The sequence below is a fragment of the Pelophylax lessonae genome (genome assembly GCF_965119305.1).
Source record: "Pelophylax lessonae genome assembly, chromosome: 5".
Lineage (NCBI taxonomy): Eukaryota > Metazoa > Chordata > Amphibia > Anura > Ranidae > Pelophylax > Pelophylax lessonae.
The window spans coordinates 120,577,214-120,598,847 of NC_138772.1; the positions used below are offsets into that span (position 1 = coordinate 120,577,214).

A 21,634-nucleotide genomic window follows, 5' to 3' on the forward strand; every position below is an offset into this window, starting at 1 on the left:
TCGGGACACTTTTGACACTTTTTGGGGTTCCGTTCTGGCTTTCTGCCTAATGATCGGCGTAAGCCGGTGGACATTGAGTCCGCAATACCCGCAGATCAGCTCCCGCTGTGTCTGATCACAGTTGGTCTCTGGCGGCACGCATGTGCGCCCCTGACCCAGAAGTGTCGGATCACGTACTACGGTACTAGGCACGTGATCTGGTGCAGAGCGACCACCCTGCTGCAGTATATGTGTGGTGGGAAGTCGTAAAGTGGATATAGAGCAGCAACAGTGAGGGTTTGATATTTGGATTGGTTTTGGACTTTTTTTTATATTGATTTCCTGATCGCAGGACGATTTGGAATTATTTTATCAACTAGTTTATTAAAACATTTAAATATAACCGACAATGTTGCCTGCAAACCTTCATAGTCTACATGCCTAAACTTGGTACCACATGCAAAATAAAGGCACATCACGTTGCAATATTACTAAATGGATATCTAAATTCAAGAATTAAAATATATTACAGCTTACCAGTCCTTATATGTGGCGGATGCATTAATTTGCCTTATTTCCACATCCTTTTTCCTTCTATTTACACCTGGTGCTCCTGTCAGTAACAGTTCCTATCCTAGGGAGACAATGCCTACTCACTGTACTGTTTCTATGGAGAAGCAGCTTTTCCACCCCTGGACAGAAAATTTGTCCACATGGATTGACTGGCATTAGAGACAATAAAGGGAGATTGTTTAACATCAAACAATTTATTACATGCTCAACGGAGTTTGTGATCTATGTCCTTAGGTGCCCCTGTGGCCTGCTCTACATAGGGCGCACTATGCGTACATTACGTACACGAGTCGGTGAACACCGCAGACTTATTAAGAAAGGATGTGATAAACATAGCGTTCCCCGCCATTTTTTACACACGCACCAAAAGGACGCCTCGGTTTTAGAAGTTATGGCCATAGAATCAATCCCCAAGGGTAAATTGACGGACAATGAGCGTTTTTTTACTTCTTTGCAAAAGGGAGGTAATTTGCATATATAGTTTTGGCTCTTTGTCACCCAATGGTCTTAATGAGGACTTGGAGGTTCACAACATAATGTGAATTATATACCGAGTAATTCTATTCATGTGGTATATTTGGCTGTTTTTTACACAAGTATTCACCTTTATTTATTTCTTTATTTATTTATTTCCCTTTTTGTGCCCTATGGCCACATCACCCTGAACGTGCCTGATCTTGTCTGATCTCAGAGGCTAAGCATGGTTGGGCCTGGTTAGTACCTGAATGGGAGACTGCCTGGGAATACCAGGTGTTGTAGGCCTTTTTTTTTTTTTTTTTATTGTTTTATTTTTGCTTAGGTGCATTAGCACCATAATTTCGTAACGCATTCTGATGTGTGCACGTATCACAATTACACACAACAATACTATCAAGTGATATTGTCATATTATTATATTTTTGTATTTGAGAGAATTTGTGCGTATTTTAAACTTTTATGTTATCAAGGAGGGAGATAAGGGCACCGAGAGGTTAAAAGTGCAATCAAACCTTTTCCTGGTTTGTAATCACAGTCCCGCCCCTTCCCCTATCTTTAAATTTCCCTGTTGCCATTCCTTTCTATGACTTGATAAAGTGCACAGCACGAAACATGTAGTCATGGCAACCATATAGCTTGTGGTCCACCCTGGTTCCTGGTATTTCCCCGCAAGTGGCGCCTGTCCGCCTGATGTCACCGCTACGGAACTACAGCGGAGTCCTTTCATCCTTGCGCCGGCTGGTTTCCGGCTTTGTGCACACACTGCTCAGCAGTCCTGGGAGACTGACCTCCTCGCACTTGTGTTGCCTGCTGCCAGGTGCCCTTGTCCACTCCAGCCCAGGGGGATGTAAGCATTTTATGTACTTTGTTTTTCGGTTATCAATACCAATAAACTGTTAACCCTTTCTATACTGGATGTTCACCTGACTTCCTTATCCATTGCATCCCGGTGTGGTTCATTCGCTGCCTTCCTTATGTACTTTAGAAAATTTGTTGGGACTACATAACACTTCCTCCTCTTTTCATTTTCATTACATGGGGGGGGGGGGGGAGTGTTCTTTAGTTCACAGAGGAGAACTGGACGGGGGGTTATAATATTGTTTGAGATTTCAGTGCAGCATTGCCAGCTCACTACAGAAAGTTAGGAGCTCACTGTATTTTTGGTAAAATCAATCAATCAGTACATACTTACAGAACTACTGATGGCCTCTCAACCAATGTTGTTGTTAGCACTTTTTAAATTGCATTGCAGCTTTAAAAAAACAGGGTCTATTACTTTACAAAATGTCTAAATCAGATATCACAGTATTCCTGATGAATATTCAAATGTATTTGAAAAGAACTCCATAAACCCCAGGACAATACATCCAAAACTGATACTGCAGTTCAGGTTAGATACCCATGTATTCATTTATCTTCTGAGAAGTGCTGACCTTTGTGGCAATCATTAGCTGGTGCCAGTGTCTATCCCGAATGGCTGGGTTCTGTAGGTCTGTTACAGCACGCAAGGAGGTGTTCAGGTTTTTTACTGTTAAATCCAGTCCAGAATAAGCATCCCAAGAGCGAACTTGCTTGTCTAATGACAAAATTTCCTAAAGAAACAAACAGGTCATACTCATATGATGTAATAAATACAGGTCTTTCCCTACCAGGTAAACATGACACTTTTTACACGATCACATGACTAGAATGGAAAAGTCTATATATAGGGCTGGCCAAACATCATACCATTCTCTTGTACAATTTTCCTTTAGATTTACCAAAACCATATAATATGAGGTCAAAACCCAAACACTTTCAATTTGTTTTTTTTTTTTTTCCCAACAAGTTTATTGAAGAGTAATGAGGTTAACAACATGTAATTATACTTTTCACATTGTATGTAGAAATAACAATCCTATCTGATCCAATAACATTATAAACGAGTAAGTATCAATTTACATTAGGCAAAAGAAATAATCAGATATCAAGGAAAACGTATGCTGTAACACGTATTAATACAGGAATGATAAAACTGAGGTGATTCGCCCTTTAGAGTGCGAAGTTTTATGTTGAATCAACATAGCCCATGAAATATGGCTGTTAAGGGCTAACTTCTTTTTTTTCGCTTAATCAAGCTAAAATAACATAAAAAGAGGAAGTATATCAAAGAGGAAGTAGGGGAGCGGACCCTCTGACCCGCATTGGGTCCGCGGGGAAGGGGGAGGAGTAAGCTAGAAAAGTGAGATGGAGAAGAGGGGAAGGGAAGGCAAGGAAAGTGGGCGGAGGGGAGGCGGGTAAGGACCGAAGCAACTTATGTGTCTAGGTCACTATAAGAATCATGGCTATAATAACTGATAATACGGAGGAGGTGGATTAACTAATTATTAAATGAGTTAATAAGCTGTTCATATTCGGCGGAATATCGGAAAATGATCCAATCTTTCCATATTTTGAGATATTTGTTTGGAGAGTCATGTACTGTAGAAATTAGCTCCTCCATTTCGGAGATTTTGTTAATCTGTGTGAGCCAAGTGTGTAGGGATGGGACTTTCGTGGTACCCCATAGTCTGGGGATGCAAAGCTTAGCAGCATTTATCATGATCATGGGAAGGGATTTGAAGTACTTAGGAGGCGAGTTAGGGTGAAAGTGCAATAGGAACTGAGCTGGATGTAATTGTAAGTCTTGGGTGGTAATTTTGAGTATGTAGGATTTGACCGTATTCCAAAATGGCTGTATCAGGTGACAAGACCACCAGATATGTAGCAAATCTGCATGAGATTGTTTGCACCTCCAACATTCATTTGGGATAACTTTGTTATATTTGTTAAGCAGGAATGGGGTGCGGTACCATTTGGTAAGTATCTTATAATTATTTTCTTGAATGGATACATTTATTGATCCTTTTAAGATGTTACGATATATTTTTTCCCATTGGGGGTCCGTCAGAGTTAAGTCCAAATCGATGCCCCAGTCATTACATAGTTTGCCAAGTTGTATAGGGCAGGAATCCCATAGAAGGGAGTGTATAGCTGATAGCAGGTGTCGCTGGGGTTGTTGAAGTGCACAAATTTGTTCAAATTTGGAAAGAGGTGCCTCTTTAGGATTTTTTTTCAGGCGTGCGGAGACAAAGTAATGAAGTTGTGTGTATTCCCACCAGGTCAATTCAATTTGTATGCAATCAGGCAGGCCCTTGCACTACATAGTTGAAGATAAATCTAAGGGAAATTGATTAGGAAAATTGTATAATGTATGGCCAGCTTTATTCTACATTTAATGGCTCATGTATGAAGTATTGTTCCTGTCTCTTGGGGGTTATAATAACAGTTTATATACTATCTTCAGTTAGGTTAGGTGATAGCGTTGCTCCCTGCACCAGTCACACTACAGTAAAGGGAAAGTGTGAGGCTTAAAGGAGAAGTATAGCCAAAGCTTTTTTGGCTGTACTTCTCCTATGGATCACAGCCCAATGCTGGCTGACATCATTGATGCAGGCCAGGCTCTGAAAAGATCCCAGGCCCAGCATCTACCCAGATGCTGCAACTGGCAGCTGGCTGAGCCTCTCAGTGAGCTGCTGGATGGCGGAGCCAGGTGCTCCCACCCCTTCAGTGCTTCAGTGAGTGCTGGAGGGGCAGAGCAGAGAATGAGTGACTAAAAATCACTTGTTCTCTGCAGCCTGAAAACTGAGTGGTGTTTGATCGCTCAGTTCTCAGTCTGGAGACAGCAGGGGACAGATGCAGCATTGGACCAATGCTTCATTTACCTAGGTGAGTAGCTTCTTTTTTTTTTTTTTTTTTTTTATTCAGGAATACCATACTTCTTTTTAACAGGAGGGAGCGGGGCTTCACCATACCGGTATTCAGGCACATCTGTGCTATTAAGTGTATTTCCAAATTGGCAGCTAGAGCATTTAACTTCAGTACAGTGGCATTGACATAAATGAAGGCATGCATGTAATTGTATCCACAGCAACCTGGAGTATTTAAAGTCCAAATTAAGTCCCACACTTTTTAAAAAAAAAATCTTTAGTCCTGTACCCTGTTTATTATAATATGTGATTTTTAGCATATGGCTATCATCCAAGAAGACCTCTGGTCACAAATGAGGTATAAATGATGTATTACACTTGGATGTAACCCCTTTATAATGAAACTATTATTCCTAGCGGGATTCCATCTTGTGGTACCGAAAAAATTATTTCCTTCATAATTTGATATAATGAAGACGAATTGACAATTCTGTGTATTTTTCTTTTTTCACAATTTATATTTTATTCACTATTCTGTATGAATATTATTTGATGTGTTACTCTACTCTCTCCATGGGACCCTCGGCAGGGTCACTATAGGGCATTCTGATATGTTCCCAAAAGGGGTTACAGGCTTCACCTCATTAAGAGGTCATTCCAAAATATACATCTAGGATCCCCAGTTATGAACAGCAATGGTTTTGCTTATTTTGTTTATTCTGTTCTTCAAATGTGCAACATATGCACACTGCATAACTTCCTGTTTCTTTGTTCATGCATTTTGAACTTCAATAAAAAAAAAAAAAATGTTTTCTTTTTTTATTGAATGCAATGCCTCAATAAAAGCAATGCCTCAAAATAACTGCTCGGAGAATGCTAATTTCTGCCCTCACACTCCAGTGCTTAATGCCTGCAGAAGTGAGTAACGGCCATTGAGTGTTCCCATAAAGAATTCTATTGCAAAAAAGAGGAGATGTGTGTCTGATCATGTCTGTTATTAGGTGCTAATTACTGACTTCACTAGGTCTAACCTCAGGACTTGTTTAGCTACAGTGTCATACATGCTACACATTTGTAATATATTGTAGGACTGCTGAGAGCGGAGGGGGGAACTAAGAGATCAGCGGTAGTTGGTTGCTCAGTTCTTGGTGCAGAGTCGATGGGGGAAAGATGCAGCATTGGATCAATGCTGCATTCACCTAGTTGAGTATAAGGTTGTTTTTTTTTTTGTATTATTTTGTATACCCCAAACTTCTCTTTTAATTGCATGAAAAAAAAAAAAATTACCTGGAACATCTGGATTCTGTGTGTGGCTGTCCTTAGTACTTAGTAGCCTATACAAGATGGCACTGTTTGCAAGCAGGACAAACACAGGACCATAAAACTGGTTCAAGGGTTCTTGCCTGGTTAAGGACTGACCCAAAAGTTTAAAACCATTTGGATTAGTAACAATACCCCCCCCCCCCCCCTTCAAACAGGACCGTAAAACTGGTTCACTGGTTCTAGCCTAGCCTAAAAGTGATTTTTAAAACTAAAATTAAATTTTTAATTAATTTTTTTTACAAACAATTCCCATTAGTAAACCCAGACAGAAGAGTCAACTTTTGTGATATCCTATTACAGCATAAATTATAGCTATTATGTTCATTATATAGAATATTCATTTTGTAGTTTAATACATCGTGAATAATACATTGCAGGGCAATATTTTTAGGAAAGCGTTTTATAAAAGCAGCAGCTGTGGAACTTGCCTTGGAAAACCTTCTTAGCTCAACATCCATCTGTTCCACATTAATCTGCCTCCACTGTGTTTTAACCCAATCAGCAATGCTACTCTGTGAAAAAAGAATACAATATGGAGAGTTTACATGGCGCAATACATACAAATAAAATACAAATTCTAAATAAAGAACTGAAAATGTAAAAAAAAAAGTCACATTTTCAATACATAAAGGACCACCAGGGTCACCACCAATATGCCATTCTATAGCGATCAGCAGAATGATCTTTTTATTATTTAGAGAATATTTTTTGGGCTGCATTTAGCATTGATAAGTTTATTTCAACTTTGCACTTGAGTTATTTTTCCTTTGATGTGTGTTGTATGTGTATCTGCAGACTGCCACTTTACTTTTTTGTTTCGGGTCAGTTGTTTTTTTTCTGTATAAGAAAATATAGGAAAGTGCATCTTTACCCTAAACATTTTTTTAATATAGAGTGGGGAAGGAATAAACTCCTTTGAGGTTTTAATGTTGTCAGAGGCTTCACTGCGACGCTGTACCTAAACAAATTTGATGTCCTTTTTTTCCCACAAACAGAGCTTTCTTTTGGTGGTATTTGATCACCTGTGCGATTTTTTGATCATGCGCTATAAACAAAAAAAAGAGCGTCAATTTTGCAAAAAATAACAATATTTTTCACATTTTTTTATATGAAATTCCCAAAAAAAAATGTAAAAATCAAAATTTTTTAACATTTTAGGCCAGTTTGTTTTATGCTACATATTTTTGGTAAAAAAAAAAAAATCACAAAAAGCGTATTTTGATTGGTTTGCGCAAAAGTTATTGCGTTTACTAACTAAGGGAAAGATTTTTGTCATTTTTGTTGTTTTTTTTTAACGCGTAATGGCGGCGATCTGCAATTTTTTTTGCGGGACTGCGACATTGCGGCGGACAGATTGGACCCTTGACTGACATTTTTTACACTTTTGGGGTTACCAGTGACATTACTACAGTAATCAGTGCTATACATATGCACTGTTACTGTAAAATGACACTGGCAGTGAAGGGGTTAACTTTTTTTGAGAGGGAGGGGTTGTGTGTGTCCCTAGGGGCGTGATTCTAACTGTGATTGGCTGTGGCTTGAGGTGTAGGAACAGTGATCAACGGTCCTACATAGTAGAACCGTATGATCACTGTTCTTACACAGGGGAGAATGACAAGCGGCTTGTTTACATCAGCCGCCTGCCTTTCTCCCGCTCTAACGGACGATCGCGAGTGCCCGGCGGACACGCGCGCGGGGGGGGGGGGGTCCGCGACCGAGCCTGTGACGGGCTGACCACCGCAGTATATGTACGTGCGGTGGTCGGCAAGTGGTTAAAGAAGAGCTCCAGTCTGAACAAAAAAAAAAAAAAGTCAGCAACTACCAATCCTGATAACGTGAATATGCTGACTTTTAATATTAGGACACTTACCAGTCCAGGGATCCTGCGATGTCGGCACCACAAGCCGTCAATCGCCATCAGGTGCAGGCGCCGGCATTGTTAGTAAGAGAAACCGGCAGTGAACCCTTTAAGATGGCGAAAAAACGCGGTCTCCCCGTTATTACTGCGGACCCCCAAAACCTGAGCAGTGTATAAATATAGCACAGCAGGAGAGGAAAAGCCTACAGGGGACCCCCAGAAACGTTACCAGAGCCCAGATAAAACGTGTAGTCCTGGTCACTGTCAAAACAAAAGTAACACAGAAGAGCAGGAAGAGGAAGCAACTCATCCTCAAGCATAGAAAAAAACATGCTGCATGCCAGTCCCGCCCCCGGACCACAAGAAAATGGTTGCTATACATTCTCAATGGGGAATCCTAGAAAATGGCTGCCCATACAAACTTATGGGAACACAGAGGTCATGAACCACGGCAAAATGGCAGCCCCCATGCAAGCCATGCGGTCTCCGGGACCCCCAAAAGGGGTCCCAGAGCAAAAGGCAACTAAGGGTCCCCATTCAGGCACCTCCCCCCGGATGATCTATCCCCTTCAAATAAATACTGAAAACCGGCCGCATTATTATCGCCCTCCCCAAGGTGAAAACCCACTAGGGGAGGGAGAAGCAAGGGGTACGCCAGATTAGACTTCCGGTGTGCCAGGGAACTGAGGAAGCCCCTAAGGTCCAACCATTCCAGGGAGGGGCCCATGCCCACCCTGCAACCTACAGGGGTTTTGGGGTGACATTTTACTCACCATACCACGGTACAAGGCGGGCACCACTCTGAAAAAGATCACCTCCTACCTGGGACGGAGGTGCTGTTAGCCAAGGGGAGGCTGCGATTCAGGGCATTCCAGGTCATCTGCATCCTGGCGAGATGATCCACTTGCAGGCTGGTCCCCATCCATCGTGGCGAGGCCTAGTTCTGGACTATAACCTGCTCACGCTCGCAGGCCAGGCTGGGAGACCTTATGGATCTAGATTATCCAGTTTGAATACCAGCTGGCTGTTGCATGTAGTCCTCAGGCACTAACTAGGAAAAAAAAAAAAAAAATCACAAAACTTTCCCTGTTAAGGCTAAGACCGAAGTCCCAGCATGGAACTAGGTCCTATCCCTGTCACTAGGCAGAACTGTTTGAGTATAGCGGAGCCTGAGGGGTTGTGCCTGCTGGGATGGCCCCTATAGGCGTGGACGGGTTTTCTTCCTCCTAATGCATATCCCTGGTGGGGGGAGCATGGCCCTATAGTCTATGATTAAGCAGAGCTGCGTCTGTCGATGAACGATAGAAAAAGAAGGAAATCTCTCAGAAACCTATACAGCAGTAAAACATGAGAGGAGTTTACCTTTTCCCCATTCTATCCTAAATTTAATAAATGGGAAATCTGTATACTGTTAAATCCATTTCTTTGAGTTCTTTGAGGAACACAGGATATCAGGGACTGCTGCCCAGAGAAGAATTTGAGAACTGGCAATAAAAAAAATTGTGGGGAGCCTGCTATAACCCCTCCTACTCCCAGCATGCCTTCGTTTTTGTGTAAAAACAGTACCAAGAGCATGATCATAGACACAGAACAATGGGATCATCAATGAACTCCGAGAAATAGATTTTATCATAAGCACAATCTTTCTCATTCATTCAGGGAAATCAGAATTCAGAGACTGCTGAGATGTTCAAAAGTAGTGTGAATGAGGAGTAACAGGCCCACAAAAAAAAAACAATCACATAAGTGAGAAAAGCTTGCAGTTCCAAAAGCCAACTGAAGTACCTTATGCCTGCAGCTGTCAATCAGATGAGCCCCCGAACACCCATTTGTAAAAACTTGAAGAACGTAAATAGAAGACCAGGTGGCAGCTTTGCAAATATGGGAGACAGCAGCCAGATGCCAAAAAGTCCAAGAAGCATTTACAGATCTAGTAGATTGCACCTTGGCAGGAAAGGGTAGAACTAGTTCTTTAAGATACACCTGAATGATGATTTTTCTGAGCCACCATGAGCAGTCCTTTACAATCTAATGAATGCAGTAGAATGAACTACATCCAGGCCATGGAGAGGGATCCCCTTCTAGCAAACTGGAGTTAAATAGAGGGATGGAAGAATGATGTACTAGTTAAGGTGGAAGCCCTGTACTAATTTAGGAAGGAAGGAAGTCCTGGGCTTAAAAGCTACCTTGTCCTGTGTAGGACCAAAAAGCCAGGATAAGGAAACCAGCTCAGACACTCACTTTGAAGAAGTGATGGCAACAAGGTATGCAATTTTGTAATTAAGAGTGGAAAATATCCATGATAGGTTCAGATTCACATCCCAGGTGGATAACAGGCAATTGTAGAGAGGAAGCCATATGAGAGAAATCCTGTCCAAATGTCCTAATCAATGATTGGGAAGCTAGTCTTAAAAACAAGGTCGCAAGTATCGATATCTGACCCTTGACGGATCTCAAGGCCAAATCCTAATCAAGGCTCATTTGCCGAAAAGCCAGGATTCAGACCACTAAAAATTTTCTGAGATGAAAATTTCTTGCCTTAAGTATGTTTTCAATGTGCAATGTTAGACCTTCCAGCCTTTAACATTCTAAAAGGCACTTGTCTCTCAGAACCTTGGCTTCAACAGCCATGCTGATGAAGCCAGAAACTGAGAAACAAGATGGTAAACCAGTCCCTTGGAGAGAAAAGCAGGACGATCTGAAGAGCATATGCTAGGAATCTGCTCTGGTCCAGTTAACAACTCTGTCTGGGCCTCTTTGGAGCAATTAGGATCACCAGAATGGCCTTCATGTTGATCCTGTGGAGGAGACAAACCTGGAGGCTGGGAGGTCCACATCTGGTGTACCCCACCTGTGACACAGGTCCTGGAACACCTTAGGGTGTAGAGGTAGTCTGTCAGTTGTTCATGTCTGAAATGTAAGCATCAGACAAGGCTAGACCATTAAATTCTGACCAAGACAGGATCTTTTCTACCTCTCTTGCCGCAGTGAGATTTCTGGTACCTTTCTGATAGTCACCCATTTAAATCCTAAATGTAGGACCCTCCCAGTCAGGGTGCCCAACTTCTCAAAGGCCACTAAACTGCCTGAAGTTTCAGAATGCTGATCAGGAGACAAGATTTCTCCAATGTCTTAGTCTCCTACACCAACAAGGTGTTCAGGAATCTTCCCCAGCCCAACAGACAGGTTTCCATTGTGAGAATCTTTCATGAGACCGGAATGAATGACTTCCCCAACTCCAGAGCAGAAATTCTTAGCCACCAGGCCAGGAACAACCTGGTCTCTGGTGCCAGGTGAATTAGTCTGTCAAAGGACTGAATCGACTTGTCCCATCAGAAAAGGATGTTGTAAGGGTCTAAAATGTAACTGGACAAACAAAATTGTCTGGAAAAAGGCTACCATCAGTCCAGAACTCTCATGCAAAAACAAGAAGCTGGGTAACTCCTAGACCAAACAGTCTGAGTCTGGGAGTTGAGAGTTTAAAGTTTTACATGAAGAAAAACTCTGGCTTGAAGTGTGTCTAGGATAAGAGCGAGGTATTCCAAACAAAATAAATTCCAGTGATGGCTTCTGAAGGTTCAGGACCCATCCGAACCTTTGCAAGGTCTGGGTCAATTGAGCTACATTGTCAGCCAGAACCTGCGCTTTAACAGCAAATTGTCCAAATATCTCCCAATGAGGTGCCCTGGGAGTGCAACAAGGCTAGCTTAGAAGCTAGGACCTTGAAGAACTCGAGGTATAGGGGATAGAATGAATGGCGACACCACAAACTGAAAGTCCTGGAAACCCACAGCAAACAGAAGATATCACTTATGCACTGAAAAAATGGGGACATGCAAATATGCATCCTTGGTGCCCACAGAGGCCAGAAAGTCTATCTGATGGAGAGGGGCTATAACAGACCTGGAGAATGCTACGTGGAATTTCTGGGCCCAAATAAAGACATGTATGACCCTGAGATCCAAGATGATGCATCCTAATCTGTGTGGTGACACAGACAGGTTGAAAGACATGAACTAAGGTGGAGGCTAACAGCAGAAGTATAACTTGTAGCCCATAAAAAAACCTCCAGCACAGAATAATCTGAGATGATGGCTGTCCAAACATTTGCAAAGGGTAACAGATGCCAACCACTTTGAAAAGTGGGTGTGTCCTCTTATACTAATGAAGAATTATCTGAAGGTTTGGGGACTTGGAAGTCCAGTGTCAGGACCTGGGTCTAAACCTGTGACCTCTGTGATGTCTGGCTGTTGCTTTTCTCGATGTGCCACCAGGGATGTTGGACAGCTTCCTGCCTCATTCCTTGCACAATCTTGCCTTGTGCCTTGTTTCTCTTGAACTCTTTGCTCCTCCAATTAACGTCCTTATTTAAGCCATGTCCCTGCATTTCCTCTTTGTAAGTTTATTGTGCACTCTCCAGCTGCTATCTTGCTCCCATGCATACTTGCTGCTGTCCTTACCTTTGATACAACTCGTTACCGATCCTTGGTTTGTTCATCGAATACGTTTTCATCTGATCCCATCCCGCTACTATAGGTTATCAACCCTTGGCTGGTTTTTCGACTACAATTTTGTCTTATCCCATCCCACTACTACCAGTTACTGACCTTTGGCTTGTTTACCGACTATGCCTCTACTTGATCCCTACCTTCTACATCTGCTACTGGACCCCGGCTTGCTCACCTCCTAGTGGGGCGATCCTGAGGACCACCGCCTGGTCCTAACATGCAGAAAACCCCATCTCCACCATCAGGTGTAATGGTGAATACGGTTTAGTGCTTAGACCCAGTGCCTCAGGGGAACCTGCACCATCCATTAGAGGGATCTGCTTATACACTCCTGGGTGACTACCTGTGGAGCTCTCTACTGCTACAGCCACTGGTCTCTGAGCCTGACCCAAGATTGTGACATCCAGAGTTTGAGGGCAGACTGCATTCCAGGGCACTTTTGGTTTGGGTTTAGTTTCTGCTTCAGAAGACCCATGAGGGCTGCAAAAAGATCTGCTAATCTGTGTGGTGACACATGCAGGTTGAAAGACATGAACTGAGGAGAATGTTGAGACGGGAATTACAGTTTGTAGACCCTGGAAATTCCCTTATGCACCCAATCATCTCAGCTGGTGGCTGTCCAAATGTCCACACTTTGTAAAGTGAGTGTGCCCCCACATGCTGTAGAAGATTTATCCAAGGGTTTGGGGGGCTTGGAAGTTCAAGGTTTGAGAGCAAACTGGACTTGGCTTTGGAGGTTCAGGTCTGGGAGTGATGAAAGGGCCCATTGTAGACCTCTGAGGAGGAATTAACTTTCAAAGACTGATTCCTAGGCTAGCTTTGCAGGGGCAGATGGGTACCCCTGGTGACACCTTTGATAAGAGAGTGTCCAGGGCACCTCAGAAGAAAAGCAGTCCATCAAAGGGCATGCGCAGCAGACGCTGCCAGATCCGCAGTCTGACACTTCCACATCATGTTCACTGCCACTTCAATGTTCACTGGCAGGAGACTCCTGTGGGAAATGAGATGGGAGCTCTCGAACAACTCCTCCCCAGGGAAAGTTCAACTTTTCATGAAAAATAAAAACGTGAGCGAACTCCAAATATCTTGGCTACCCCTCCAGGACTGTGCTGCCAGTGTAGCGGTCTGCACACTGTACACTGCAATTCACAGCCCATGAGTGAATATCCACCATAATGTTTGCAATGGTGTATGCTCATTGGTCAGCACAGCCACATAACCGTACTGACCAATGAGAGGTCATTTAAAGCCTATTACAAACTTAAAATTCAAACAAATCATGCTCAATTGTAAGTAAAGCCAATACTTCTTTTAATATTATTTTAGTTTTAGGTTTTGGCTCTACATATTCTTTATATCTCTTCTCCATTGCCTTCTGCATTGACTCCAATGCGCTTTACCAAAATGACAAAATATTGCTGAATTTTTTACAAAAACTTTAGGAAAATGAAAACGCTCAATTTTGGTCATCCCTTCATTCTGTGCATCACATTAAAAAATTACTACTGATACTATAATTAAAAAACTTCACTCAAAAAAACTGTGTGAATATTCTCCAAAACAATTGGAGAACAATTATCCAAACAAAAAGCATCTTCACATGGTTGGGGACTGAAAATGAATGGGATTTTGCTTCTCATATGGTTGGATAACTGAAGTGAATATACACACGCTTGGAGTGTAAATTCTCAAATTCTTTAGTAAATCAGCCTTTTCTACAAAATTCCATATCTGGGCATAAGTTGGGATATTTAAAATGTATATCCCTTCCTACACTAGGATATTGCTATGGCTTTCTGCCAGCTATTACTCTAGGCCAAGGGTCCTCAAACTACGGCCCTCCAGCTGTTGCGGAACTACACATCCCATGAGGCAGGGCCGGCCCTACCATGGGTCCCGCTGGGCCCATTGGACCCAGGCGGAAATTTAGGCAGGGGCGGCCATGCCATCATCTCTATGTCCCAGCTGAAAATGATTTTGCTAAGTTGCTGGCAATTCAGTTAACTCAGTGTTGCGGCTGCGCTGCCAGCCGGGAACAGCGATATTCAACATACCGCCGTCTCTCTCTGCCTCCCTCCAGCATACAGTGTCACCTCCTAGCTCCTGTGTACATTGTATAGCTAGGGAGGGTAGCAGCCGAGCGGGAAGAGTCATTGGTTGTGGAGCGGTGTGGGGAGGGCATGGCTTGTGGGGCGGAGTCAGTTTGGGGCATGGGTTAGGGAGCGGAGTGGAGCTGGTTTTCCGGCGGGAAGGTACACACAGCATAGCACAAGTACCCAGCGCTCATCACCAGTACTTCCTGGAAGTAGCAGTTCTTGTTTCTACTGCTACCCATGAAATACAAGGCTCAGGAATGATGTACCACTTTGCCAGCTGGTGAGTTCTTCTACTGGAACAAGGCCCAAGGTTTTTAAGGGGTGATGTGGACATAGTATTAGTAAATCTAGGTAATGTGTGTGACTGGCTGGCTTAATTAGTTGCTCACCAAGTGCTGAGAATTGGCCCCTAAAGAATTGGACACTAAAGAACTGCCCCCTCCATCCCACCCAAACTAAAGTGGCAGATGTGCAAAAATGTGGGTATAAGTTAAGCTGTTGCCCATGGCAACAGCACAAGGTCCAAGGCTAGGTTCACATCTCTGGGGTGCGCCCGGGGAAGTGTCTGTGATGGCTGGTCCACAGGACACAGTGCATCATGGATCAGGGTAAAGGGCCAATGACAACGGCTCTTACCACGTGATTACTCTGACCAACGATGGAGCGATCACTTCTCAACAAACTGTCGTCATTGCCAGTTCAGCTCGAGCTGCTGCGTTGTCTCTCTCTCCTCTACTCACACGCTGTATCGGTGTATGGAGATGAGAGAGAAACACCGCAGCATGCTCCTGTGTGGAATCAGTGCTCCCACAGTACCATCAGTGGGATCACAGTACCCCATCAGGGCCATCAGAGTGCACCATCAGTGTTAATACAGTGCCCGATCAGTGCAATCGCAATGCCATCAGTGCCCCATCAGTGCAATTACAGTGCCTTATCAGTGACATCACAGTGCCCCATCGGTGCAATCACAGTGTCCCATCAGTGTCAATCCAGTGCCCCATCAGTGTCAATCCAGTTGCCCCATCAGTGACACCATAATGCCCTATCAGTGTCAATACAGTGCCCCATCAATGCCATGACAGTGCCCTATCAGTGTCAATACAGTGCCATTACAGTGCCCCATCAGTGCCATCATAGTTCCCCATCAGTGTCAATACAGTGCAATCACAGTGCCCCATCTTTGCCATCAGTGTCAATACAGTGCCCCATTAGTGCCATTATAGTGGCCCATTAGTGCCATCACAGTGCCCCATCAGTGTCAATACAGTGCGCAAACAGTGCCACCACAGTGCCCCATCAGTGCCAACAATACTCCATCAGTGTCAATACAGTGCCACAGTACTCTGTGTTCTGGTGCAGTGTGTTTTTAAAAGTAGTGCAAACACTATTTTTTCTGCAGTCTGTTTTCCCAAAGAAAAGTGTGTGTTCCCACTTGGCTGGTATGTCATATAATGTTGCATTTAGACAAGGTGCTGTTGCATGTAAATCTGACTTCCTGATCAATTTAATTTTTGTTTTATTGTCATGATATAAAATATTGGGTGTGGGGGCCTTTTGTTGGGCGGGGGCAGCATTTAATTCTTGGACCCAGGCAGCACAATGTCTTGTGCCAGCCCTGCCACCATGAGTTATTGTAAAACTCTGACAATCACAGACATGACTAGGCATGATGGGAACTGTAGTACCTGAACAACTGGAGGGCCATAATTTGAAGACCTCTGCTCTAGGCGAAAGGAGCTAACAAAATTGCCCTTGGTAGTTTTGCTCCACAGGAATTACGGACAAGAAAGTCACCTGTATGTTGGAAAATATCAAGCCACACATTGACTTCTATATTTGTTGTAAAACCTTTGTATGTCTTTGCATGTTTAACCCGCTCTTTAATAAAGCAGTTTGTGAAAAGTATGTAATTTATGTATGTATAGTGGCACTTTAACGTCTGTGTAGTAAAATTAAACCTCCATCTGGTTTATTGTGGATTCATTTTTCAGCATTCAAGCAGATAAAATCAACATTCAGTCATATGTGCTAGACAGTACAAACTCATTAAAACAGTGCTGTGTTAGAAACAAACTTAAATTTGAGCAAATAATAGTTTACACTGTACGTAGGCTTTCCAGAACTCTGCTAAAATATTTATTCTCTCATCAAGCTTACGGGGAATATACTAAACTGTTCGGCTGCTGTAAAAATTGCTGGTGGTTAAAGGTAGTCCACCTTACTATAATATCAGGCTACTGGTCCATGCCAGCCTGGTTTACAGAAATGCTAGCTAATAACCACTAGTAGTTAAAGCAGAGGAGGGTCAGAAGGGTCAGAACCTCTGCCATGTTTTTTTTGTTTCCTGTCTATGTCTGTTATAGAGGCTTTCTCCTCACTTTCTGTCATGCCAACAGAAGATGAAGCGAATAAAAATCTCAAACATTAGGATACCGACAGCCATAAGCCTAACAAAGGTTTTACACGGAATCACCCATATAAGTATACTGTACCATTTAAAGAATCAAAGCCAAGGCTCCTCCTGTCCCTCCTCCTTTAGAGAATACTCTTCACCAGGGGTCGGGAACCTATGGCTCGAGAGCCAGATGTGGCTCTTTTGATGGCTGCATCTGGCTCACAGACAAATAGGGTCTCCTGCTATGAGTATATCATTATTAGCCCCGAGTCCATGCATCTGCGCTGCGGCCACACTGGTTGCTAGTATGCCGCTTGGCGTCTAGCAACCAGTGAAGTCACGGGACGTCAGCGTCGTCACGTGACAGCGAGGGCAATGGTCAAATTCCTCCTCCGCTCTTAAATTTACTCCACCCACCACCGGCCACCTTCCTCCTCTCCAGGCGGCAGAGCGGGCTCAGCATAGAGCCGAGGGAGGTCAGTCAGACTCGTCAGTGTAAATATTTTGCTTTCTGTGCTTCCCCTGTCTCAAGTAATTGCAAATACTCTTTACAAAGAGTATTTGCAATTACTAAGTTGAGACAGAGAAGCACAGAAAGCAAAAAATGATAGGCTAGCCTGCACCTTCTTTTTTATCTTTTATTCACAGTTTACAGAGGCTCCCAATACCCTCACTGAAGAAGTGCTGCAGGCCTGCAGCCGTATATACAGTGGAATTTTTTAATAACATTTCCCCAGACATTGACATTTTGGCACATGTGGTCTACACATCCACTTTCTGTTTGCGCTAAGATTATTTCTCCTTTCCATTGTCGTGCCCTGCAAATCGCACTAGTGTGAACAGGGGAAGTCAACTTTAATATTTCAGCTCCTTTAACCACTTCAGCCCAGGAAGGTTTTACCCCCTTAATGACCAGGCTATTTTTTGCAATTCGTCACTGCGTTACTTACTTAAATAAAGGTTTCCGATCCCTGAATTATAGTGTATGGCTCTCACGGAATTACATTTGAAAATATGTGGTGTTCGTGGCTCTCTCAGCCAAAAAGGTTCCTGACCCCTGCTCTTCACCATCTTTGTAGCGCTACCCCCGTGAGAGACGCAGGATAGGATAGCATCTCTGTTCATTGCCTCGGCCTTCTCAAGAACCTCAGCCCCTCTGACACACAATATCACAGAAAATCGCTGAAAGTAATACTTTTTACTCAATAGTAGTGCTACAGCAAAGAAAACAGGCACTGAACTAGGTAGTAACTGAACTAGGTAGTAAAGGCAAACTAAATATATTGTCACCCAATATGGTTGGTAACTAGGCAAGCATAAAATGGATTAACAATGGTAAAAACACATTTTAGTATACAACATGATTAACAGTAAGGACTAGGTATAATAAGACATTTGGCACCCAGATTGGCATAAACAGTAGCAAGTTCACCTCAAGCACAGCAATGAGCAGTAGTAAAGTTCAAACGAGGGTTGGAACTATACTGCCAGAGTGCATTCATGGCAGCAATGCTAGTCCTAGACCGACTGGGTATGCAATGTGCAAAAGAAAAGAAGGATGGTAGCAGAGAGGGCAGGGAAGCAAAGGGGGCTTTAAGAATAAATATTATAGGATGATTAGTTCTTTCAGATGCTCTTCTGCTGGCTATCATTGGGTATAATGCAGTATAGGGTTGGAATAAGTGCAGCATAGTATGGGTGCAGAATGCACTGGGTGCAGCTGGTGTCCTCTCAGAGGCTCAGTCCCTGCTAGCAGTATCAGCAACAGGCGAATAGCCCTCTCACCGGTTCCTGGGATGCTGGGGTGACCTTTCTCTGTAGAAAGGGGCCCTTCGGTCTCTTCCAGAAAGCCTCTGGTGATCAGCGATGGGAAGCAGAGGGAAAGTGCTCCCTGCTGCAGTTGTGCAGGTGCTGTCATGTGGGGCACTGCTGCCCTGGGTGTCCTCACGCCCAGTCTAAGGCTCGAATTTCCAATGGTATGGTCTCCCGCTGGCAAGCAAATATCAAGACAGAGGTGCTTTCCCTCTAACTCCCTCGGTGCCAAGAGGAAGAGCTTTCCTAGACTGTTGAAAAATCCTCTCTCCATCCCTCCTACTGCTCAGTGCCTATTGGGGTTTGTATTGTAAGGAGTCCATTCATCCCATTAAATGGCTGGCGTCTCAAACTACTACCACTTCCAGGGTTCTCAGCGCTCTGCATAGAACTCTATGAGCTTTGCTTGACTTTAGCTCTCCCCCTGCTGACTTATAAGAAAGATGGTGCAGCATAACATCAGTATCTCAGTAGAGAGAGATGAATAAAGGGTAATGTCTTTATCTCCTTATTGCTGTAGCCCAGCACCTGGCTACATCTTCCTCTAGTGATGGGCAGATCATCAATTTTGCAGAAAGGCACCAAATCATGACATGGTTCCAAGCATTCACACTATGATTTAGGGCAGGGGAAAGAGCCCTGGGCACACAGGAAGTGGAATGAATGATGCTGGGTATCATTGAACAAATGGCAGTTGTGAGCCTGAGGGGGACAGTGGCGGATATTGGGTAAGTATAGACGACTGAGATGCCTTTATATTGGACTTTATGTTGGCTAAACTTGGGCTTAAGACAAATAAATATATCCACTGATACCTTCCCACCCTCCATGCCACTCTTTTGTAAATACCTATTTACTATGGTTATATGGAAGCATGCAACCTCCTGAGCGCCCAGTCACCAGGCCTAAACATGGTCACCCAATGGGGAGGAATAAGTTAACTCTATGTAAGATCTGGCAACATCTGATGTGTAGCTTACACAGATCAGGGCAGAGTGCAGGGGGAAAGGTGAGTATCAATAAATAGGGTTTGTTCTTATAACATGACCTTTCACTTTGCCATTAATGGGCAAACAGTTGTAAGCAAAAATGTTTTTGGTTCTAACAATTGTGTCTCAGGTGTGGATCAAGATGAAGTGAAGAAAAAAAAAAACATGCTTACTGATCTATAAGAGCTTCTGTTGAGGATTTTCTTTTAGACCTTTTAAGCATGGCATATCAAGGCAGAGAAGTGAACACACATAGGTCTTATTTTTTTCTAAATCATTGCGCAGTAGGACTATTAAAACTATAAACTGTAACAGGTGTTTTAGACATTGACGTTTTTATAATATGACAGTGGTGTTATGGTGTGTGACCAGTTTAAATACAAAAAGGAAAAACTGTGCTTTACCATTAACAAAAGTGGTATTTCCTTTCAAGAATACTATATACCTGTACAGTGCTTGTTATCTGCTTTTACAGCACTTTAAACATGTCACAAAACATGATTACAACAAAACACTCTTCATATCACATGCGATGAAGTGAGGCAACCATACCTGAACATTAAATATAAGATCCCATGATTCTTTGAGCAATTTTATCTCCTCCCGACATTTCTTCATCTGCTTGTAGTCAGGAACTGCCACTTCAAACAGATCAGCTGATTCTTGAAGGTGTTTTAATTCCTGCTCCAGCTCTTGAAGGTCTAGATTGGCCTGTGGGACAGATATGACAGAAATTAATTTTCTTTATGAAATCAAGGCAATAAAAAAGAACCATCTAATACCTAAATAGGCTATATATACCGATAATGGTACTTCCATTTTATCAATGTTGGTAAAACGTTATGAACAATCTCTCCAGCTAGTTCAAGCGGTCTCCTCTATTAACCCTGTTTGGAACAACCCAGAGCTTGTACAATTCAGTTATGTTCCCCGTGGTCTTCACTGAGTGAAAGTGAGACTGAAATATATACACCAATTATACTCTTAATGATCTTTTAAACCCTTTCCTACTCTTAAAAATGAACTGGGAAGATTTGATATTTGGTACTTTAAATATCTCAAGTGGAAGCCCAGTTTGGGCTATGTGATGTACCAATCCAACCCTCTCCACTACAGCGAACACCGTTTTAACCTACCCATACACAGTTAATTAACAGATTATACAATACTCTTCAGTATTGTATTAGTAGAATGGAGATATTCCTGAAATAACTGATCAGGGATGAAAGGATTTTTTTTTTACTTATTTTTGCACACTTACTGTATTTTCTGGCGTATAAGACTACTTTTGAACCTCCAAAAAATCCCCCAAAAATGGGAGGTTGTCTTATACGCCGAGTATAATATCTCCAAGGTAACTTAAGTATAAGTATTACCGGTAGATCATGTAATAGGGGGGTTGTCTTATATGCCCAGTCGTCTTATACGCCGGAAAATACGGGTATATCTGCAGGACATAAACATATCCATTTGCATTTTTTTTCATGGAGCTTATTTCTCCCCTGCCAGCTTAATTAAAATAGGGATAAAAGATCCACCTATCTTCAGATGGTTAGGAAAATCTCTACTAAAAGGCTTTAGAGTTTAAGTAATATTCTTGGCATGTATTGGTGTGGAAAACCGTATAAATTTAATTGAAAAAGCATCAACTTTGCCATGTACAAAGCAGTCATACAAGCCACTGTGAAACTTTTGACAAGGTAGCAGGCTTTTAGGTAGGAGAAGACATCAATGATGGGACACTAAGACATAAAATCCTTAACAGAGGCGGTTTACCTTATCCAGAAGTGTATACGGCTTTTGGGCAGCATATGAGAAAGGAGCTTCCAGACAAAACTTCTCCCTGAACATATTCTGTTTCATCTGGAAAATATAACAACAAAATTATTTTCC

The 21,634-nt window shown here is 42.8% G+C and overlaps 1 protein-coding gene across 1 annotated transcript in view; it reads right to left on the bottom strand.

Annotated features, from left to right (window-relative positions):
• DNAH11 (dynein axonemal heavy chain 11) overlaps positions 1–21,634 on the bottom strand; it is a 420,238-nt gene that overhangs the window by 305,110 nt on the left and 93,494 nt on the right. Inside the window, exons 21-24 of the mRNA XM_082257534.1 lie at positions 21,518–21,604; positions 20,294–20,452; positions 6,509–6,592; positions 2,463–2,621 (exon numbers count right to left, since the gene is read on the bottom strand). Coding sequence (XP_082113660.1) covers positions 2,463–2,621; positions 6,509–6,592; positions 20,294–20,452; positions 21,518–21,604 — 489 coding nt within the window. The remainder of the gene's footprint in view (positions 1–2,462; positions 2,622–6,508; positions 6,593–20,293; positions 20,453–21,517; positions 21,605–21,634) is intronic.